Below are 21,513 nucleotides of genomic sequence, written 5' to 3'. Positions count from 1 at the left end.
ACGACATTAACTAATATCCTTTCCTAAATTACAATGACTAACGCAAGCAGGTTTCGTTTTAAATATGCGCCAAACGAATATCGATAGGAGCAGCCACCTATCGTGCGTATACTTAATATTCGTGATTTCCTTGTGCCACCTTTCTTTTTCAACACCATGGCAGCAGTAGAAGAAGCACAATTCTGGCAGGCAATTGGAATACTGATCAAAAACTATCATGCTTTGAATAAAAAGATATTCGAGGTAGTCATTACCCAAGTGAAAAAGCAGCAGGATGGGCGTCTGTGTGAATCCAGTGCGGAGGAGCTATCCATGTCCCTAAAGGAAGACCCAAACAAGCGCACGTGCACAGTATTTACGATCGGATTCAAACTGCTGCCCAAAAAACTGGGGGATAACATCCTAGGCACCGGAATTGTGGGTAGGGATAATCACTACATTAGTTTATTTATACACAACTGACAAGCCTCCTAATTACAGACTTTGAGAAATGTTTCTATGAGTGTCAATTTGCCAGCGATAGCATCGAAGACTTCTCCGTGAGACTTATTGAGGGGCAGTTTCAACTGGAGTCCAAATCTAATCCCAACTGGTTGGAATTTGTGCTCAGGCCAAAGCTTTTAAGCTGGTCCCAGTCCAGGCAAGATGAATCAAAGGTGAAGTCACTGGGTTTGGTAAATGTGGAAAGGTACAATGATCTGTACAAGGAATTGAAACAGAGGCATTCACAACGCCTTCTAGAACACTGGAAAACCGCCAAGGAATCCACGGATCCGTTGAAGTTCATTTACGAAGACTTGGCCATCGCCGCCTATCTCATAGTTTTATGGAGTCAGACGCAATCGGAGCCGAAAGCTTTCGCTGATTTGGGTTGTGGAAACGGTCTTTTAGTTCATGTGCTGAACGCTGAGGGCTACAAAGGCTATGGCTACGATATAAGAAAACGAAAGCTATGGTCTCTTTATCCGCCGGAAACCCAAAAGAGCCTCATTGAAAAGGCCGTGGAGCCTAACAACTTCCGCTTGGATTTTCCGGATGTGGATTGGTTGATAGGTAATCATTCGGACGAACTGTCTCCTTGGCTTCCGGTTTTGGCTGGTCGTTTGAACATCAACTTTTTCCTACTGCCCTGCTGTCCCTATGAACTGTCAGGAGCCAAGTTCCGCAGGCGGAATACGAAGATAAGTGCCTACCAGGATTTCTTTCTATACGTCACTCAGGTTTCTCATGAATGTGGCTATGAGATCCTACAAGACCGCCTCAAAATACCAAGCACCAAGCGCTTGGCTCTGTTGGGAATTAAAAGAAAAGCCTCCAAGGCAATTGGAGATTTGGAGTACTTTGTCCAGGAAGAGCTAAGAAAGTATAAAACCAGAGATGCCGAAATTAAGCTGCGCGAGAAGGAGGAAGGCGTTCGCAATTGCACGCAGGTGGATAAATCCATAATTGATGCTCTAGTTCTTAAGATATTTAAACTGATTCTGGATTCCAACGAAGATAAATGGCTTGGTCGTCTGCCAATGCGACAGATTGCCCAGGCTCTCACCAAGGAGGAGTTGAGTGGCATCAAATCCGAGTGCGGTGGCATCAAAACGTTGATGCGCAATAAACACGAAGTTTTCGAGTTCTGCGCTGGTGATCTCATAGGAATAAGAACCCCTAAACCAACTGCTGCTCTCCCCCAATCCCATCTTACCATCAAAAAACGTAGCTGTTTTTTCAAGCTTCATCACCCGTTGGGATGTCCTCTCGAGGATACTGAGTGCTCGTTTATACACTGAACCAACTCTTTATATGTGGCATTTGCTCACGTTTATTATTTGGATTAAAATATAAAGAAAAGTGCAATAATCGTGTCAATTGTAGAAACTAGGAGTCGATCAGTGTCTTCTAACGAGAGCTGTCACTGCTATTGCTGCGGCGTCGTCGACGAATGGGAGAGCGGGAGCGGCGACGAGGCGAACGCCTGTTCCTTATGGGCGATTGACGACGTCCGCCGCCGCCGCCACCACCTCCTCCTCCACGATTGTTGAACCTATTGAACTGGGGTGGGGATCGCCAGCGGTTGTTTGGCGGTCGGCGCATCGGTGGCGAGGGACGACGCATGGGCGGCCGCTGTTTAGGTATGACAACTGGGGATACCGTGATCTCCTGGCCATCTATCTGCCCACCATCCATGTGCTTCATGGCCGACTCGCAATCCTCGGCGGTGGCATATTCCACAAACGCCACGCCGCGTCCGAAATTCGGGTGGTAACGATCTACGGGGAACTCCACATTCTTCACATCCCCAAAGCTGCTAAATATCTCGAACACATGGTCCTTGGTCACGTTGCGGGTGAGGCGACCGACATGTATACGCACCGGTTTAGGCGTAGGCGAACGTGTGCGGCTGCGCGACCGGGAGCGCTCCCTTCTCTTCGGTGGCGGCGTCCTCTCCACGGAGCCACGACCACGACGACGTGGCGATCGTGAACGACTGGCTGAGCGGGAGCGCTCGCGCTTAACATTATTGCTATCTACGGCTGGCCTATCGTTGGATCCAGCACGGCGGGCACGATCCCTCGAACGACTACGACGATCGCGATCTCGCTCCGGCTCCTTTCGCGTCTTGCTGCCCGGTCTGGGAGATTTGGAGACGCGTCTGGGGGAACGGGTGCGAGAGCGGGAACGTGATCGGGCACTGGGCTTATCCTTGTCCTTGTCTTTGCCAGTAGCTACGCCGCCACGTCGTCGGTTCTTCTCGCTGCGATCCGAGTCACTGGACGACGACGATGAGGAGCTCGAGGAGTCGCTAGAGCTGCTTGAGCTGGAACGCGATGACCCGGAACTGCTGCGCGAGGAGCTGCTGTCTGATGAGCTGGAAGAGGTTAAAGGTTGTATTTATTGCTCGCAACTAAGAAAGCGACAATGAAGCTTTGAAAAAGTAAAACACATTTTTAAATACGCTGAAACTATTCCCATATATGGTATATAAATTACAATGACATTTACAAATTCTTTTCGCTCGGAAGAATATTTCTTCCCTCTACTGTCGGCTATTCCGACAGGAAAAACCTAACACGAAGGACTACGAAGAAGTAACCCTTATTCTGGGTGCCAGATGGCAGCCATTTGTGGGGAACACCTTTGCCGGCTGGTTTACCTGCTTCTGGAGTCGCTGCTGGAGGACGCCGATCCGCGTCGTTTGCGCTCGCGGTCCCTGCGCGAGGAGCCGCTGGTCGCCTTGCCGTCCTTCTCTTTGGCGTCCTTCTCCTTGTTGTCCTTTTCCTTCTCACCCTCGCCGGCGGGACTCTGGGCACGCGCCCTGTTTTTTTTTTGCGGCCGAGAAAAGCGAAATGTTTTAGCCCTTTTAGGGAGCAAAGTGCGATGCAATTACTTACATTTTCGTATTGCCGATTTGTTAAAAGATTAGTTTTATAGTACCGCACACTCTTCTAGGAGCAAGTTGAAATGTTTTTATTAATAAATCCTGATTTTTTCAACAGGAGTTAAAGGCTAGTAGCGTTTTCAGCGGAGATTCGTCTGACCGTATTGCGAACGTGCGAAAATCTCACTAAGCCATAAATAAATTCCCTACTGTTATTACTGACTGAATAAAGAGTTGTAAATTTCTGCTATTGAATTACTGCTTTGCTTTTTTTTTTTTAATAATTTTGAGTTTAACATAGAGCAAAATAGGTTATAATTTAAAATTCCAGCAAGCAAATGTTTCCAGTTTATTTCTGGTATATTTGGGATTAATATGGCAGACAGTACTTGGTAATTTCCCACAGTCTCGCCGCGGCCACACTCTTTGTCAGGTCGAACCCAAGGTAAACTCCCATAAAGCGTAAAAATTAAAGATACTATTTCTGCCAAGCAATCTGGACTCGATACCAAGTAATCCTGTACACCGTGTAATAAGAATAGTGCTTGTTTTCGTAACGTACGTATGTAGTGGAATTACATAAAACGCAATTGTCTTAAGGCCAGCACTTTTTTTATCTGCTGGTGACGAAGTGGTTGTCATTGTGAGTTCACATCCGTGTGCCTGTATGTGTGTGAACTTGTGTTGATTTTGTCCGTGCGAGCAAGCGAGATAGCTAGATTGGGCGGGGGGCTGGCCCCAGCCACAGAGTTTCGATTTTTCCATCCATATATCTACACTCGCAGCGGAAAAGAGAGTGAGCGAGGCACGACCAGAGAGCGCCCCATCTGGTCTGGGCACATTTTACCACACTGCGTCTTTGTCTGCCGTCTAGTCGGGAGCTCCGCGTCTGGTGTGTAGTATTATTATTCTAAATATTCGGATTACTCCGCTTATAACTCAATACCAATATCAATACCCCGCCCCGAATGCTATGCTCAGAAATCCATATTTCGGCGTGTGTGTGTGTGTGTCTGTGAGTTCAAAGTGCAGTTCTGCTGGGGCAGCAGCCAATGCAAATTAAACCGTGTCTATACCACAAAGGCACAATTTTTAGCCCCATCATCGTGTTTTGAAACGCCACAGCGCAGCGTAATTGCCAAAAACCAGCTAGCCAACAAGCGTTTCGTTGGTATACATATCCATATATTCATATAACCAATGTGTGTAAAGAAAACGAAACTAAGAAAAACGAAAAAAGAGCATTCGATGAAGTTGACTGCCATGACTACGCAATAGCAACAACAAGAGGAGTACCCACACACACACATATGCACAGCTAGGTGGGTCCTCTCATCGGTGTGTGTGTGTGTATATGTGTTGGGGTCTGGACTCCATGGGAAAAGCGAATATTTTGATGTCTGCTTGCTTGTGTGTATATGCGCATATTTTTTATAATTTATTGTTTTAATTTTGAGTGGGCGTAGTGAGACCCCAACTCGAACACCGACTCTGCCCAAGTATTCATTGAAGTAATAGTTGCTATATTGCTTTTCGATCGGAGTTCGGGAGCTGGAGCGCCGCACTGGGCCATGCACACACAGTTGTGGTCAAAATAATAGTTAAATTACGGAAATGTAGTCTATTTAACATGTTGAAATGGAGCTCCAAAGAGGTCGCTCTTTATATACATACATACATATATGTTATCGCTCCATTAAGTCTTATAATCTATGTTTAGAAATGCACTTATCTTATCTGTATAATAACATTTACCACAAATACCCTGGTTAAAGAGGGTCTTTATGCCGTGACAGAGTCGTTATACAAGGGGGTGCTTCCGAAATCTTTAGAGTTTTCAAACCACTTCAAAGGGTCGAAATGCTATGAAAAGAAGAAGATAGTCTTTTTATGCTAAGAATATATTGCAGCATACTTTCGGGGGCTACAAAAAGTTATTGCCAGGCGACTCTAACATCTTTTGGCTATATATTAGAGAATTCAATTATTTTGCTATATATTTCGTTTTCGTTCGAAAATATAAACAATATGTGTCTAAAAAGTTCTGTTATAAGCAACACTAACCTTATTCTTAGAAGAAACTTTACTCCACTTCGACATATACAAGTAACCATTTCTCAGAGACTACAAACCAAAAATAGTTTACAGCACTATTATTTTAACTGCAACTGTATATTGAACCACAATTACAACCATTATCGTTATGATAAACAAGCATTTGTATATTGTACTGCCTGCCTATTTTTTACGTCTAATTTGCATTACATTGGCATTAATACTCATTGGCCGCAATTAAAACCGGGCTTTATATATATATAGATCTATATTTTAATATTATCCCACATATACATACATTTATTGCTAACCAAACTAAACAAACCCAAGTAATTAGTTTCTCAACTGAATGTAATAGCAATGTTTTCTTTTACTTTTATTTTCTTTGTTTTAGCATACATACAATATTTTATTGCTGGTTTTGGTGGTAAATTTGCATTGTTAACGGCCGCGGCCAGACGTGCCCCGCTTCTTTAACACACACGTCTCTCAAACGAATACCGATCATCAAGTGTTTCCCCTATTGACTCTCGTATATAGCCACATGTAAAAACCAATAAATAGCGATACTGATACCGAAAGCAACTAAACCGAAAGTGTATACTAAATACATGCCCGTATGTACCACATAAGACTGCCATCTGCCCCTTGCGTTGCCGTGCCGTGTCGTGCCGTTGACACTTTTGTATCTGGCCGTATCCGTATCTGTATCTCAAACTCACTGACCAACTACCGCAAGCGCAAATGCAAATGTAATCTGCAAACTGCAATATGCAAAATGCAAACTGCACACCTGAATCTCAGCGCAAGTCTTAAACGTTTAATCCTCGAACTGCCTACAATACCAACCAACCTATCAGCCATCCTGTGCCAATCAACCAACCAACCTATCAACGGTCTACCGCCACTGGCAAACCAAACGGCTTTAGTTTGTAAGCTTTACCTTTTTTTTGTAAACCTGTTAAACATACTATCAAAGACTGAAAACTGAAAAGAAGTACAAAGTACGATTAGACATGTTGTAATTATTTGTAATTGTCCTTTGTTCTCCTAATGGTTCCAAATACGATCGATCTAACCCATCCATTTATGCTATATACTATATACGACAACACGACTTTGTCACACTGTTTGTTTTACTTTGCACATGTTCGTTTTCTATTTTACGCCTAGTATTTATATTACCTACTTATAGAGCACACATATACACACACCCACAACACACGGCCCATGTACGTTAAGTGTAACCCTCTTTATCTGTCGCTCTCTTGAATCTGGAATCTTTCGATTGTACTAACTGCCCGCCGGGCGATAAGTGATAAGTTTGTAATCAGTCATCCGCCCCTCAACCTCGATCCATTCATATCCATCCAATCCGAAGCCGAAAGCAAAACAGAAACTGAAACCAAAAAAGAAACCGAAACCGAAACCCAAAAACAGAAACAGAAACCACTAATATTGTTTTTGTTCAGTTGACATATCCATGTAAAACACACACATCTAGAGATAAATATGTATGTATATATGCGAGGGGCGGCTTAACGATGGGTTATCGTGTTTAACAAATGAAAATGGAAACGCTGGAAGTGTAAAATTTGTCGTTACCACTTATTATCATGGGCGAACGGAGTCGGCGGAGTTAGCTCACATATACACATACATATGTACTACCTATGTACCCGTAACTGTTAACTTTATATACATATCTATATCTATATATATCGTAATCGTATCTGTATCGGCAGCTTTTTCACATACCCCCAAATACATGACTTTATATACATTTATATCGTACTTATACCTATAGTTGAAAAACTAACCACGCACGTATCTCATCTCAGTTCCATATAATTGACAACCTATTAAAGCTACACTGTTTAAACAAACTGAAAAATTGTTGCTGTTTTATTTATTACGATTACAATAAATATTTACATATATCCACACATAAACACACCCACACGTATATATACATATCAATATATACACATATATAAATATTTTATTATCCTTGCCTAAGTAAGTATTTTGCCTACTAGAGAAACCATAAATGTTTTGTTATTGAGCATGTTGGCTTGTTGGTTGTTTGCTTTCTGTTCTGGAGCGCGGGTCCGGCTTAGAATACTTCTTCCTAAACAAATAATAATAAACAACACCAAAATGTAATATCAAAAACCACAAATTAAAATCCACAAACATCTAGAGCGTACAAGACCTTTTCCGTTTTCGATTATAATCTGAGTTGGTGGCATCACGAACTTGAACGAATTCTACTTTTTGAATAAAATACAATACATACATTGTCTTTTCGAATGACTTGTAAATCTCAGCTAATAGTATTAGCCATCATGCATTAGAGTTCTGATATGATATTTCATATGCTCAAGAATTCGCGGAAGTAAACTAAATTTTGTTGTCTGATTCGGGAAAAAAAAGAATAAGCTCTTTTAGGACAAATGGTACTATAACCCAAAGCATATATTCCTAGCCTTGAGTCACGTGTATTTGTAAAAAAAAGTTAAGATTTTGATCAGTTTTGGATGGTCCCAATCGTATTCAGATTGCAAACGGAACCGGGCTGCCTAGTTAAGTGTTCAAGCGGCCACTTTATAAGCAAATCGTCTCGTTTCCTTCTCGTTTTTACTCCCGCCCCGCAGCTGTGTGATTACGAGAAAAGTCCAAAGAAAGCTCTCGCCCAGTCGAAAGTCGAATAGCAACAGCAGCAGCAGCAGCAACAACAGTGCGGCAGCAGCATCTGCAGCAGCATGCTGAACTCAAATGCCACCGGCGGCAACAACAACAACGGCAACAATCATGGGGGCAGCAGCCGTCGGCCCTTTTCCCGCAATTCCTCATCGGTCCGCTCGCAACGCGGCGGTGGGGGCGGACTAGGCGGTCGCATGCTCTACTCGCCACACCCACATTCGCACCCGCACGCCCAGCAGCAGCAACAACAACAACAGCAGCAACAGGGGCAGCAGCGTTCCAGCAACAACAACAATAACAACCTGTGGCTGGGCAACAGTCCATGGTGCAACGTCAATTTGAACGGTGGCAACGGCAACAACAACAATAACAACAACGGTGCCAACATCATAAACAACAACAATAACAACAACAACGGTGGCAACATCAACAACAACAACAACAATGTCAATAACAAAGATGCAAACCCAAATTGGTAAGAGCCGAGAGCCGCTTGTGTTTCTGAACCATTTCCACCTACTCTCTCGAGATCCTCCTCCGGAATCGAGCTCTATGTTAGCCTTAAGTGACATTGAAATGAAAAGCGAATTTGAAACGTACCCCCCGTCCAATCCGAACCGCTCCCGAAATCCCCAAATGATAATCCATCCATAATTAACAAGACATATCCTTGTAACTTCCCCCTCCCCCCACGACTAGAACAGTTTATCTACTTTCTATCTCTATCTCTATTACACCTGAACTGAAAAAAAAGAAAAAAAACAAGAACCGAAAATCGCTTTTAGGCTAAAGGGAGAATTTTGTAATTAATGTCGCGTTCAGTAGTGCAACCAAAAACATTTTGAATTGGTCCTAACCGTTGAATTTTCGAAGCACTAAACAAACAAAAAAAAAGCTTGCCTCGCCAACTTGATGGCGACACATAATGAATATAGTGTTATACGTTATAACGTTTATACTTCTCGATCATTTGTAACTCTCTTGCGTTCTCTTGCGTACTGTACATTTTGTGTTTTGTTCCTCGTCAAAATTGGCACCCCAACCGACCTCCTAACCCACTCAGTTACCATACCATACCATATATATACTAATTAACGTTGTAACTACCCCAGCATTGACATGAAAAAACACATACACAACCCTCCATTATACTATCCAGCAGCAAGAACTGGGTTTTGATTTGAATTTACTTAATGGTTTACCTATACCTATCGTATGTACATTTTTTAACCGCTTTTATTACCATACCCGAAATTTGAGCAGTGTGAAGTTGCGTAGAAGATACCGTATGCGTATTAATCGAATCAGAAACTCTTAATTTCCATAATAACTTGTAATAACTTGAAGAACGTTCAATGTTTCATAGACTTAAGACCAATCAAACAGTTCAGTTCCCTAAGAAAATGCATGAAAAGCACTTGAAAATGGCGAACCAAACTTATTACGTAGCAATTTCTCTTTCGTTTCGTAGTCGTTTCTTTGTCCCCAACGCTTCTTCTTCATTTTGAGTAAACCGCGTCTAACGGACTTAAGTACTTACCAGCATGCTATCTCTCTCTCTCCCCCTCTCTCCGTCACTCTCTGGTCCATTCAGTACATCCCCAAGGACCTACCTTAAACGTCATCCTCCTTCGCTTTTCCCCTGGCTCCTTACTGTGTGGGCAGTTTAGCTGGCAATTACTACCATTACCTTTACCTTTATGGGCTTTTAACTCTTTAGAGCAGGAGTCAGCAGTAGATTTAAGTGAGTTTTAATTGATTGGTCAAGGAAACATCGACGGTGGAGCCATCGGCAGACGACGTTTGACAGGAATTATCAATTATATAGTTGGGTGGGTAAGTGCTTTTCATGCAGCCTCGAAACAGGACTATCCCATTTCAGTGGGAATTGGAGTCAGTCCAATGTGAAAATTTGTTTCTATTCATAAGAACTCTTATTTTGCATGGCTATCAAAAGATTACTTTAAAATCTGTATCGAGGCATTTTCTCATATAAAGCGAAATATTGACAAATAGATGTTGAGGATTATAATTAATCAAAAATAGAAAATTATTAACAGATTCTATTTATGGACTTCTTATGTAATATGTCAATCAGACTTTGTCAGTCTTGTAGGCCAAGAATCCTTAAGATGTATATTGAAGTAATTCATACACTATAAAATCAATCAGATAGTGTTTCCACCTGCTCCCAATTTCAAGACCTAACCCCACCTAGAACATTTTGATTTGATATACGGTTTTATTTGATTTTGATTACCTAATTTTAGTTTTGCGCAATAGTGTCGCTTCACGTTTTATGCTATTCGTTGAATTATTATTAAACCAAAACAAGCAAAAACCAAGAACAAACATAAATGCGATGATAAATATGTGAAATGCAACCGTGAAAAGTGCAAGCCAAGTATGAATTTAGTTACAAAATTTCCTCTTTATCCAAACCGTACCGTAACTAGTTGTAATTTTTTTCAATTTCGACATTTTATGAATGATGCATTTTAGTTGAGTTTCTTGATTGATAGCTAAGTATATTGAAGACTATTGATTGATGTATTTTGCTTAACTTTGCGTAGGTCGAGGCGAACCGAGTCGAGTTTTGCAAATGATCAACAAACTCAGCTTAATGTTTTACTTATTTATTTGCATTTTGCACACTGCGGCTTAGAATGTTTGACAAACCAACCTCATAGAAAATCCAAAAAAAAAAAAAAACAAAAGTTAACTCAATTTAACAATGAAAACCGACAAATTACCGAAAAACAACTGTTAAATCAACTCTTTTTAAAAAGCTCGAGCATATCCTTCTCCTTTTCATTTAATCCTTGCTCTCTCTCTATATATCTCTCTCTTTCTGCTCTCTTCTATTACTGACTGTTTGTGTGTGTGTGTAACTTTAAGCGAGCCACAATAATAATAATAACAATAACAAGTACAGCATTGTATGGTTATTGTCACACTCTGTTTATCAAGTACTCTTCTTTGATTTGTCGTCTAACTGCAATACAGCTGTGTTTAAATAATAGTAGTGGAAAAAAAGCACCTCTAACAAATAAATACAGCATTTTCTCTATTAGTTTAAAAGTTGTTGTGTTTGTCAGACCCTTTAAATTCAGGGACATCAATTCTAAATTTTATGTTTTCAAATTTATTTTTTTTTATTTTTTCTTTTCTAACGAGTTGCTCGCTGCTTTTATCCAAAACACAGCTGTACCTACATTAGTTGTTCTTTAGCCAGTTGCAATCGCAGCTTTTGCATCTAGACCGTAAGAGTTACTACGTTACGCAGACACCGGCTTACATACGTTACGATTAAATTAAAGTGTTCGGCGCTAAGACACGCCCCTTTTCCCTCACTCTCTTGCTGTGCGTGTACATAAGTAACTATACATAGGCATAAGAACTACTTTATGGTGTGTGCCCAGCTCGATCACGATCTCTTGGATCTCGTTATGTTACATTTCCGTATCCGTTCCCACCCCGCAATAAAATAACAAACATAACAGTAATTCGTAATAGCTTTTTCACAGGCTGAAGAAAAGCTCAAGCTTACGTACGAGTTGTTTTTGTACCAGTTTATTTACGTTTTCGGTTTACGTTCTCTTTCATATAGTTTTGGAGCATGACCAGCACTATCTCTCTATCTCTCTCAAAATATATATATACGTATCCAATGTATTTCTCTCGTGTTTAGCTAGTGAGAACGGCCTATTACGTTACAGTTGCCTTTTTGCCGTTACGTTAAATTTGAATAGTGTGAAGAACAGTGTGCGATTGGCGTTTCGTTGTTTTGATTTCCGTTTCCATTTCGATTTTGGTAAGCGTAGTGTGCATAAAAACAATGCGAGCAACAAATAAATAAATAAAATAGAAATCTAACCAAATTTCCACCTAAAATGCATTCAAAACAAAAGAGCAGAACTAAAAAAAAAGGAAATAGAAAAATCTGCAAACGATGTGAAACTAATTAGTACGTACGTATTTGTTTTATACTAAATGTGTGTACATATCGATATTATATATATATATATCTATATTAAACTAATATCTAATTATTGCATTTTGCCATTTACATATATATTATTTTTATCTTTTTCGTTTTTCTTTCTTCTTCATATAAAACCAAAAAAAAAAAAACCGAAAACTACTGCAAAATAAAAAACTATATAAATAACGTATGTGTGTGGCTACCACTATGCATATATACACCACTACTACTACTACCTACTACCTGTACATGTAATATGCATACAAATAACTATATATGGGTTGTGTTTAATACTACCACACACTGCTACTGCATTGATTTGATTGAACAATTTTCAACTGTATCTCGTACAACCGAATATTATACTCTCTATATATACGTATATATGTATTACATATTATCTAAAACAAAACTGCAACTGCAATCCTCAAAATCGAAAATCCAGCGATGTACAAACAAGTAATTCTAGCGGAACTTGTATTTATAACAATAGCAAAGCGCATCATCATCACAACAACAGCAACAACAATGGTCACACTCAGAGCCACAGTCACACTAATCATTCCCCCCACCAAGGTCACCACCACACCCACCACCCCCAAATGCACTCACCCCACCACCCGCATTCGAGTTCACCACAGCAGTTAAACAGTTACCGCCAATACCCACCGCATACCTATTCCCCCAACTCCCCACACAGCAATGGTCATACAAACAGCAATGCTAGCAACAATCCCAGTAGTCAGCGTAGTAATCCCCAAGTCCATCCTAGCCAGAATCAGAATTCCCATTCCAATTTCTACGAGATGTGTACGGGAAGTAGGGGATCCCACACCTATGGATCCATGTCCGTTTCCCTGGTGCGACTGAATCCCGCCCGTTTGTGCCTAACGCTTGGCCCTGCCACGCCTCCCGCCCAGCGAGTAGTGTCCTTTGGCCTCAGATCCCATTCCAATTCCAGTTCCAATTCCAACTCCAGCTCTAATTCCAATTCCAACTCCAGTACTAGTGATCAGAATCAGCATAACCCACCGCCACGTAGTCAGAACCATCATCCCAGTCCACATCATAGTCAGTACCAGTTCCAGTACCAGTACCAATACCGATACCAGTACCATCCACCACACCAGTACCATCCATTGCATAGCCCACAGCAACAGACTAATCGCCAATCCCTCCCGCTAACACGAACGAATTCAAATTCAATCAACGCAACAACTTTCAATTCAACCAATCCAACAACAAATAGTAATCCTACTGATGTTGTGAATGTAAATTCTTGTACCGATATAATTCCTCATGGGTCTTCGTCATCGTCTTCGTCTGCGTCTTCGATGCTGCCCCAACAACAACAACCACAACAACATCATATTAATAACGCATCCGCACCCATCAATAGCCACAGCCAGGGTCAGGGACCCGGGAATTCGCCCAATCTCGGCCACAATCACCAACGTGGCTACAACAACAACGGCAATAATAATAATAACAACAACAACAACAGGGGTATCGGGAACGGAATCGTGAATGGTAATGCGAATGGACCACCCGATTATATGAACTACCGACGTGGCGTGTGTCCGGCTCTATCGCGGGACTACTCCGGCAACGGAAATGGTAATAACAACGGACATGGCCACAATGGACGTCGCTATATGTCCGATCACTTGAACAACCCGTCCTCATCCATGAACGGCCTCATCAATTCCGGACACCATCAGCGCAACTACAACGACAGGAACTTGAATAACGTAAGCGATTTAACTAATACGAGTATCAATATGAATACATCATAGCTAGAAGATATATATTTTAAAGTTGTAAATCCTTTTCCGTAGCACTTTGGAAACTCTGAGCAGAACGGAGGACCCGACCATCGGGATCGAGCTGAGGGCTCTTCGTACAACTTTATGCGCAACGGAGGAGGTAGCGGAGGCGGTGGCTACGGACGCAATGGATCGCACTACCAGCACATGGCCTATGGAAACAACAACGGTGCGTCCACTTCGACCGGCGGACCAGGACTTATGGGTGAACTGCCCTCGGGTTCGGGCCTGTCGGGCTCCTCGCTGTCACTAAACAATGGACCAGGAGGACTCAACTCGGACAGTCCGTCGCGCAAGCGTCGCCGCATCTCCGGAAGACCTCAGAACGGACCACAGCCCCAACACCGTTGTCTAATGGCACACGTAAGTTTCCAGATCCGTCTTTTGCTCAATAGCTTATTAACTTAACCGGTAATCCTCTACAGATGCAGCAGGGAAGTCCGCCGCTGCGACGCCCGCGATTGCGCGATGTGGCCACATCCACGCAGCAGCAGCAACAGCAGTACGGCCAGCAGGTTCATCATCCTCAGCAGCAGCAACAGCAGCCGCCATCCAACTACCATCCGATGCACCACCATCAGCCACAGCCCCACTACGTTCCTCAGCAGCAGGTGCCACCGCCGCACGTCCAGCGTTCTCCGTGGGATTTGGGCGGCAGTGGTGGAAGCTCTGGTGGAGCCACCTCCAGCAGCTCGGTGGGTCCCATTCTGCAGCAGGTGCAGGCACCGCCGCAGCCACCGAGTCACCAGCAAACGGTGGGCTATCCATCAGCACCGCCACAGCCCGCCTCCCTGATGGTGGACCTCAATCTGAACCAGGTGCCCGTGAGCCTGCAGTTGCGTCCCTCGGAGCCCTTCTGGGCCTCCTTCTGCACGTATCCGATACCGGCGCAGGCTAGACTTGCACCCTGCCACCTGCACGGTGTCTACACGCAGCCCTTCCCCGCCCCCCCACCACCCGGACTGGCCGCTCCACCACTCCAACAACAACATCAGCCACTTATTCAGGGTGAGTACTGAGCTCAAGCTTCCAATGCTTATCTAATGTCTCCTGCACTCCCACAGCCCAGCAAATGATTGCCCAGGCCACGTTGAGCGCCCAGCAGCAGCAGCGGGATGTGGTGGCCATTGCAACGGCCAATCTGGGACCCATTGAGGCTCCGGGAGCCCATGGCCATCCGCACGCCCATCCACATGCTCATCCACATGCTCACCAGCTGCCGCCGGGCATCCACATCACCCCGTTGAGCGGTGCCGCGGCAGCTGCTGCCACCCATCATCTACATTCCACGGCGGCAGCCGCAGCGGCCGTTGCTGCCCAGGCCAGCGCCCAGATGTCCGCCGGGCCGCAGCAGATCATCATCTCGTCGGACCGCCGCACATTCCCGCCCCACCGCCGCATACCGCGTTTCTGGGCGGCGAACCATGGACATCGTCACGTCCTGCCGCCGCAGTCGCTCGCCGCCCACCAAGCTCCTGTGCAGATCCAGGCCACCTCGGGCATCATCAACCCCGGCTTCTTGCTCAATTTCCTGTATGCTCTGCTGGTCACGTTTCTCCTTGTCCATTGAATAACCCAATGCTTTTTCTTATGTATAGGGCCATGTTCCCGCTGTCGCCTTACAACCAACATGATCTGAGCTCTGGCGACACCAATGAGACGGAGAACTACGAGGCGCTGCTCAGCCTGGCCGAGCGATTGGGTGAGGCCAAGCCGAGGGGACTCACTCGCAATGAGATCGATCAGTTGCCCAGCTACAAGTTCAATCCGGAGGTGCACAACGGTGAGTGAATAGGTCTTTTTGCAGATCAGAACAAGTTAGTTACCCGAAAAGCAAAAAGCTGTTAGCTAAACTTCATTTCAACTTCATGTAAATATTACACATCCGACAAGTGGACCAGAAATTTGTTTGGTTTCAAAAATGCTTGACAAATAAAGGATAAACTGAGGGAAAATATATAGTTTCAAAAGACTTCTTAAGTTGATTTTGATAAACACACACTGGCGATGGCAACAATGCGTATACGTAATTTAGTATCAAGCCTGCCCGAAAATGTATGCTATAATTTCAATTTAATTATAAAAATTGCTTGATATACAAACACAAAGTTATAGCTATGCAATTTATATAATTGTTTCCACTACTCGTCCATTATTTACTTACTGATCCAACTATCTTTCCTCCAGGCGACCAATCATCCTGTGTGGTGTGCATGTGCGACTTTGAGCTACGCCAGCTACTGCGCGTTCTGCCCTGCTCCCACGAATTCCACGCCAAGTGCGTGGACAAATGGCTGCGGGTGAGTGCTTCAAAGTATTTCCAAAATGTAATAATAAATCAAAATGCCCTATTTGCTTACCAGTCCAATCGCACTTGCCCAATTTGCCGTGGAAATGCCTCCGACTACTTCGACGGCGCCGACCAGCAGCAACAGGCGCAGGCAACAGCCGGAGCTGCGGCTTCTTTGAGCAGCACGTCCGGCGGAAGTGCCGGGGTGGCGGGAACGTCCGCGGCAGCAGCGGCCACCGCCAATCCCCAGCAGAGCCAAGCGGCCTAGACCCGAAACCCAATTCCACACACCTCCAGCTTTGGCTTTTCCGGGCGATGAGTGGTCGGGGCGACGGAGCTTGCCGGGTGTGGATGGCTGGTTAGCGGCGGGGGAGCCACCTCCCACCACCGCCATCACTTGATGTAACGCGCAACGAATCCAACTGCCAAACCGTCGACGCTTCCTCCTCAGCTGTAAGCCCCCGCCCAACTGGCCACACGTGATGGATGCACCCGCTCCGCTCTTCGGCCACGCCCACGCGAAACTCGCCGCCTCTTCAGTAGCTTGTCTTAGACATTAGTTTGTATGTGAGTAATGGTAACCGTAATTAGGAGTAACCCATATATGCGTACCACCAAGAATTCAACTATAGTTAAACAGCGTACATATGTACGAATATACATATATTTGTGTGTATGAAGAACCATAATGGCCGTAAACCAAGTGTCTGTATATAAGCCAAGATATGCACAATATTCATAATAGAATTTCTTTGCCTTTAAAACTCGAGGATATATCCTATAATCCATTCAAATAACTATATGCGAACAAACATAGTGTATTCAAATGCTTGGCAGCGGTCACTCAAAACCCAGATGGTTATGGGGCGTTCAGGAATTATAAATCCCCAGGGGCTTTTCGGGACTCTTTGAGGTATCGGTGCCAAATCAAAATGGTTTATCTTGAATTGTTGCTGTCCACACGCATAGCCATGAATAACTCTATATTATTATAGAATACACATTTAAGCAAAGCAAAATATTTGTAACTGGGACTTGTGTTTTCACGCTTTTGAGTTAGGCTTGCGTATTTACTGCTTCCTCTACGTATTTTGTATTTACTACCATTACTTTTAGTTTTTAATAACAACGTACTATATTTACCCTTATACGACTTACATAAAAACCAGCATAAATATAGTGCATTGCATTTTATACTAATTGTACGAACTGAACCCACTGAAGAAGTTCTTCTTCTTGCACTAGCAAAAAACAAAACAAAAAAACAAACAAAAACAATGATAATGATATCCTATGAGGGGAAAAAAAGATCGTATATATATTTTGTTCGTTTCTACTGTTTGAAAATTAGTAACTATAAACGGAAGCAACTAATCTTGAAACATATAAGCAATCTTTGAAATCGACTAAACCAGATGAACGGAGGACGAAAAGCGTTTCAACAAATATACTATATATAGATGCATATACACACACACACACATGCATACGAACACACACACTTACAGGAGGGAAAGAAACCATATAAGAATTTAGCATACAGGCATAGCAACAAACATACATATGTATATTGGTGGGCTTATTAATGTATTCGTAGTAGTTGTGTGCGTAATTAAACATATTGCAATCGCTATGAGAACACAAGTATCGTAATATCGTAACCAGACTTTTCCAGGGCCAGCGTGCGTGGGTGGTGACCTCAGCCGCCCATCGACCAGTCCATCCACTTCCGTAGTATTTTTGCCTTTTGAACTGTAACGTCTGTAGCTCTAAACTCTAAAGCATTAACATGCACACACACAAACACACCCACACACACACACCTTAACCTCCTTCAATGTGACTTGTCTATTAAAATTGCATCAGATGCGAGTATTACGAGTATCATATATACACACATAGAGATTTTCCCTCTGATATATGCGATTTAAGCAAACTACGTGCACTAGCCTTTGAAGCCGGAGAAGGACAGAAAAAGCAAACCATTTTTACCAATATACAAGTACAAGTACAAGTACAAGTACGAGTACCATACAATAATTATCTATATCTATCTATCGATCGGTATACACAATTAACCAATTAACGTGGAACTAAACCAAACGAGAAATGAGAAGAACAAGTAAATTGAAATGATTCCTGCCCTCCATTCGTATTAAAAAACCATTGAAACTAACTCAACAACTTTTTATAGCATATATATACTATGGATAGCATTGATTTTTTGTGAGAATGGATATACATAACATTAGTTTAGCCCCTTCGGGAAGGCCATATGCCGCATCTATTGGCTCATCCGTTGCTTATAGCGAGAGTTTGCAGCACTTTTCCTACCCAAAGCCGACCTGTCCTAGCTCCCCCGTTCTCAAATCCTTAATAAAGCTATGCATTACTGAAATCTTGATACCTAGTATATGTGTAAACGTGTGTGTATTTATTATACCCGGTATTCGAAAAGGATATATGTACATATATATATGTTTCAAATCCAACAAATAACGTCATGTCCGCTAGTTTGTCCGTTTTAGAATACAGAAAATTTATTTGTATTGTACTTTTATGGTGATACTTTTAATATCTAAAATATAGCAATAGTAGATCGTCTTCACTGCTCTAAGGCAATATTGGTTGTTCTTGATAGTTATTCAGCAAGCGCCCAGAAATAGGCAATTATTTTTCGGCAGGATAATGAGTACCGGGTATCACGTAATCGGATCAACCGATTTTAGCGTTCTTTCTTGTTTTTAATATATATAAATGGTATTTCCAAAAGACCATTGTAAAGGTGTTGTGCTTTTCTAGAATTTTATTAGTAGGAACATCAACTGAATGATAAACGAAAACCCAAATAAAGTTTATTTTTTGTCACAATAACAGAACGTTATGGTAAAAGCAAATAACTATATATAGAATATATTATATACATGAATTGAATACCTTTTATACGTGCACTGACATAATTACTTACGAGTATGAGTATATGTAAAAAATTCAATCAACCAAGCTAAGCGGAAAAGAAACATTAATCAATCTTATTATTTGTATCCAGTTTCCATATTTTCACGCTATTCAGTTCGTTATATAGCTTCCGTCTATCCTGAACTAACGCACTAATACTACGTGTTTCCATCGAATAGTTTTTTTCCAACTCTCTTCGGGTTTTTTATTTTCCAGACTATTAACAAAAATCAAAAGCTTATCATAAAAATATATTTATAGTAACAAAACAAAACAAAAAAAAAACCAAGAAAAAACACAAACAAAAAAATTATAAAGTTTTGCTGTGATGTACGTTATATATATTTAATTACATAAAATGCAATAAAATTTAAAACATATAATGCATAATTCCAAATTATTACAACAACAACAAATAAATGAAAATATGAAAAAGAAGAATGATTATGAAATACAAAAACATTTTATGCATGAGAATTTCTCCAAAACAAAAAAAGTAAAAAAAAAACCAATATGTACGACATACTATAACATCTACACTTGTCTAGAATTTATGCAATTTTAAATGTGACTATTATTTTACATTTTTGTAGACAAGAAACGAGACACTCTTCTAGTAATTGTAAATCAGTTAACCATAGTATTAAACAAACGTTTTTCAGTGGCATTGTAACGGTGAGCGGGCGTTTTTAATGTTAATTGCATTAATTTCAATTTCGGTTTTGTATTAACTCGCAAAATTTCAATAAAATTCAATGAACGTCAATAAAAAATGTTGATGTGTTTTTCTTTATTGCCCTGGGTAAACTAAAGCATAATGTGAAATTATGTGGAGTCCAATATTTTATGCATGTGCTAAATTATCAGCATCTGGAAGTTCCAGAACAACATTGGCCAGTAAATTCTCAAACAAGTTCTAGAACAAAGCCAAAAATAAGACGCAAGCTTGTGACAGGAAATGACCCAACCTACATAACTATAGATTTATTTCAATGTTATTGAACAAAGGTAATGAATAATTCAGCTCTAACGCAATGAGATCACAGAACTATATAGTTCACCAAGCCCATTCATGCAACAGTGCAAGAGCCAATATATATATAATATAATAATATATAATATATGTAAAATATGTTTTCGATACAAAAGTGAGTTTCTGAGCCTTGGGAAAATATCCCCTTGAGATGCAGATGACAGGCCAATCTCCAACTGTAAACTTGATTGAACGTGGAAACTTTCGAGTGGGAAAAGAGACGAGCATATGATGCGGACATTCGAATCAATTGAATCGAATGCGTATCTTGCACAGCCGAAAACCACACTCAAACTATCTGTAATCGTCCATGTGTTAGCTTTCCATCGTTTTGGCCAACATTAGATGGCCACATGGACCCGCAATCCCCGGTTGTCACAGCATATGGCTCTGATTGGCATTACCAAAATTCCACATGACTTTGTTTCAGCAGATTTGCGACAGAAAGAGTTAACAACAACAGATGTTCGCCAGCGCAAAGCTGCAAGACGAAAAGGAAAAAAACAAAATTCGAAATTCGAAATACGAAAAAGGTAAACGAGTTGCCAACTAGGGACGCAACTAAGGCCAGCGAAAGAGAGCGGCGACAGGTCACCGGAGAGCGAAAGATAGGCGGTGGGGTCTGCACCACGCGCGTGAGCGAGCGGGAGAGCAACTTGTTTATTTGCCACCCACAACTGGCTGCCGAAACAGCAACAACAATAGCAGCAACGGCAAGTAGGAGATGAAGAAGAAGATCACCTCTGCTGGCATTGGCAGAGCATTTTTGCAGCTATTTCTCAGACATTATTTTTTTAAGCGCATATTTTCGCTGTATTTGATTTTAATTTGTTTTCTTTATGCCATGTTGCATGTTGCTCTACTGACGTCACTTGGCGGTTGGAGTTTCATTGATATTGCCTTAGCCATTGTTGTTATATTCGTTGTGGTTGCTGTTGTTGTTTCTTTTGCCCACCTCTACGCTTTCTACAAGAAAATGTTGAGAAATCAAAAAAAGATGCGACAGCTTCTTCTCTATGGGCAGCACTGAAAGAAATAAGTACATTTTTGTAATCATATTAGGATTAACACTTATAAATAATCCTGGCATACTTGCTATATCTTAAAAAGACAGGAATATGTAAATACAATAACACTAACTAAAATACATTTAAATCGCTTTCTGCACCTAAAAGAAGTATATAACAATCGGTATTTTAAATCATGTTTTTTACAAGTGTACATTTGTGGCCCCTGGCTTGATGGTGTATGTGTAATAGCCACAAAAGTTCATTGGGAAAGTGCAACCTG

General features: G+C 41.9%; 3 protein-coding genes across 7 annotated transcripts; 2 read left to right on the top strand and 1 right to left on the bottom strand.

Annotated features, from left to right (window-relative positions):
- The first annotated feature begins 143 nt into the window (after nt 1-143).
- LOC6552000 (probable tRNA (uracil-O(2)-)-methyltransferase) lies at nt 144-1,846 on the top strand. Its single transcript, XM_001980772.3, has 2 exons — nt 144-421; nt 481-1,846. Exons 1-2 carry the CDS (start codon nt 157-159, stop codon nt 1,779-1,781), a joined length of 1,566 nt encoding a protein of 521 aa, XP_001980808.1. The 5' UTR covers nt 144-156; the 3' UTR covers nt 1,782-1,846.
- On the bottom strand, nt 1,785-3,575 carry LOC6551796 (RNA-binding protein with serine-rich domain 1-B). The gene is made up of 3 exons (XM_001980773.3): nt 3,384-3,575; nt 3,146-3,307; nt 1,785-2,860 (listed from the first exon to the last, which is right to left on the bottom strand). Coding segments are annotated over exons 1-3 (1,134 nt in total). The 5' UTR covers nt 3,386-3,575; the 3' UTR covers nt 1,785-1,890.
- A 170-nt stretch (nt 3,576-3,745) lies between these two features.
- Nucleotides 3,746-17,432, top strand: LOC6551797 (transcription factor mef2A). 5 transcript variants are annotated; one of them, XM_001980774.3, is made up of 10 exons: nt 3,746-3,815; nt 5,820-6,357; nt 8,083-8,606; nt 13,516-13,867; nt 13,955-14,305; nt 14,368-14,950; nt 15,007-15,475; nt 15,541-15,725; nt 16,130-16,242; nt 16,306-17,432. In XM_001980774.3, the coding sequence occupies exons 3-10, from the start codon at nt 8,191-8,193 to the stop codon at nt 16,498-16,500; spliced, it is 2,664 nt and encodes an 887-aa protein (XP_001980810.1). In that variant the 5' UTR covers nt 3,746-3,815; nt 5,820-6,357; nt 8,083-8,190; the 3' UTR covers nt 16,501-17,432. The 5 variants fall into 5 exon arrangements, with proteins under 5 accessions (XP_001980810.1, XP_026831485.1, XP_026831486.1 ...); XM_026975684.1 differs by having other exon boundaries at nt 12,562-13,867; XM_026975685.1 differs by having other exon boundaries at nt 3,754-4,262; nt 12,562-13,867.
- The last annotated feature ends 4,081 nt before the right edge of the window (nt 17,433-21,513 follow it).

The sequence above is a fragment of the Drosophila erecta genome, unplaced genomic scaffold (assembly GCF_003286155.1).
Source record: "Drosophila erecta strain 14021-0224.00,06,07 unplaced genomic scaffold, DereRS2 tig00000000-arrow-pilon, whole genome shotgun sequence".
Lineage (NCBI taxonomy): Eukaryota > Metazoa > Arthropoda > Insecta > Diptera > Drosophilidae > Drosophila > Drosophila erecta.
This window is presented reverse-complemented; position numbering and strand designations above follow the sequence as displayed.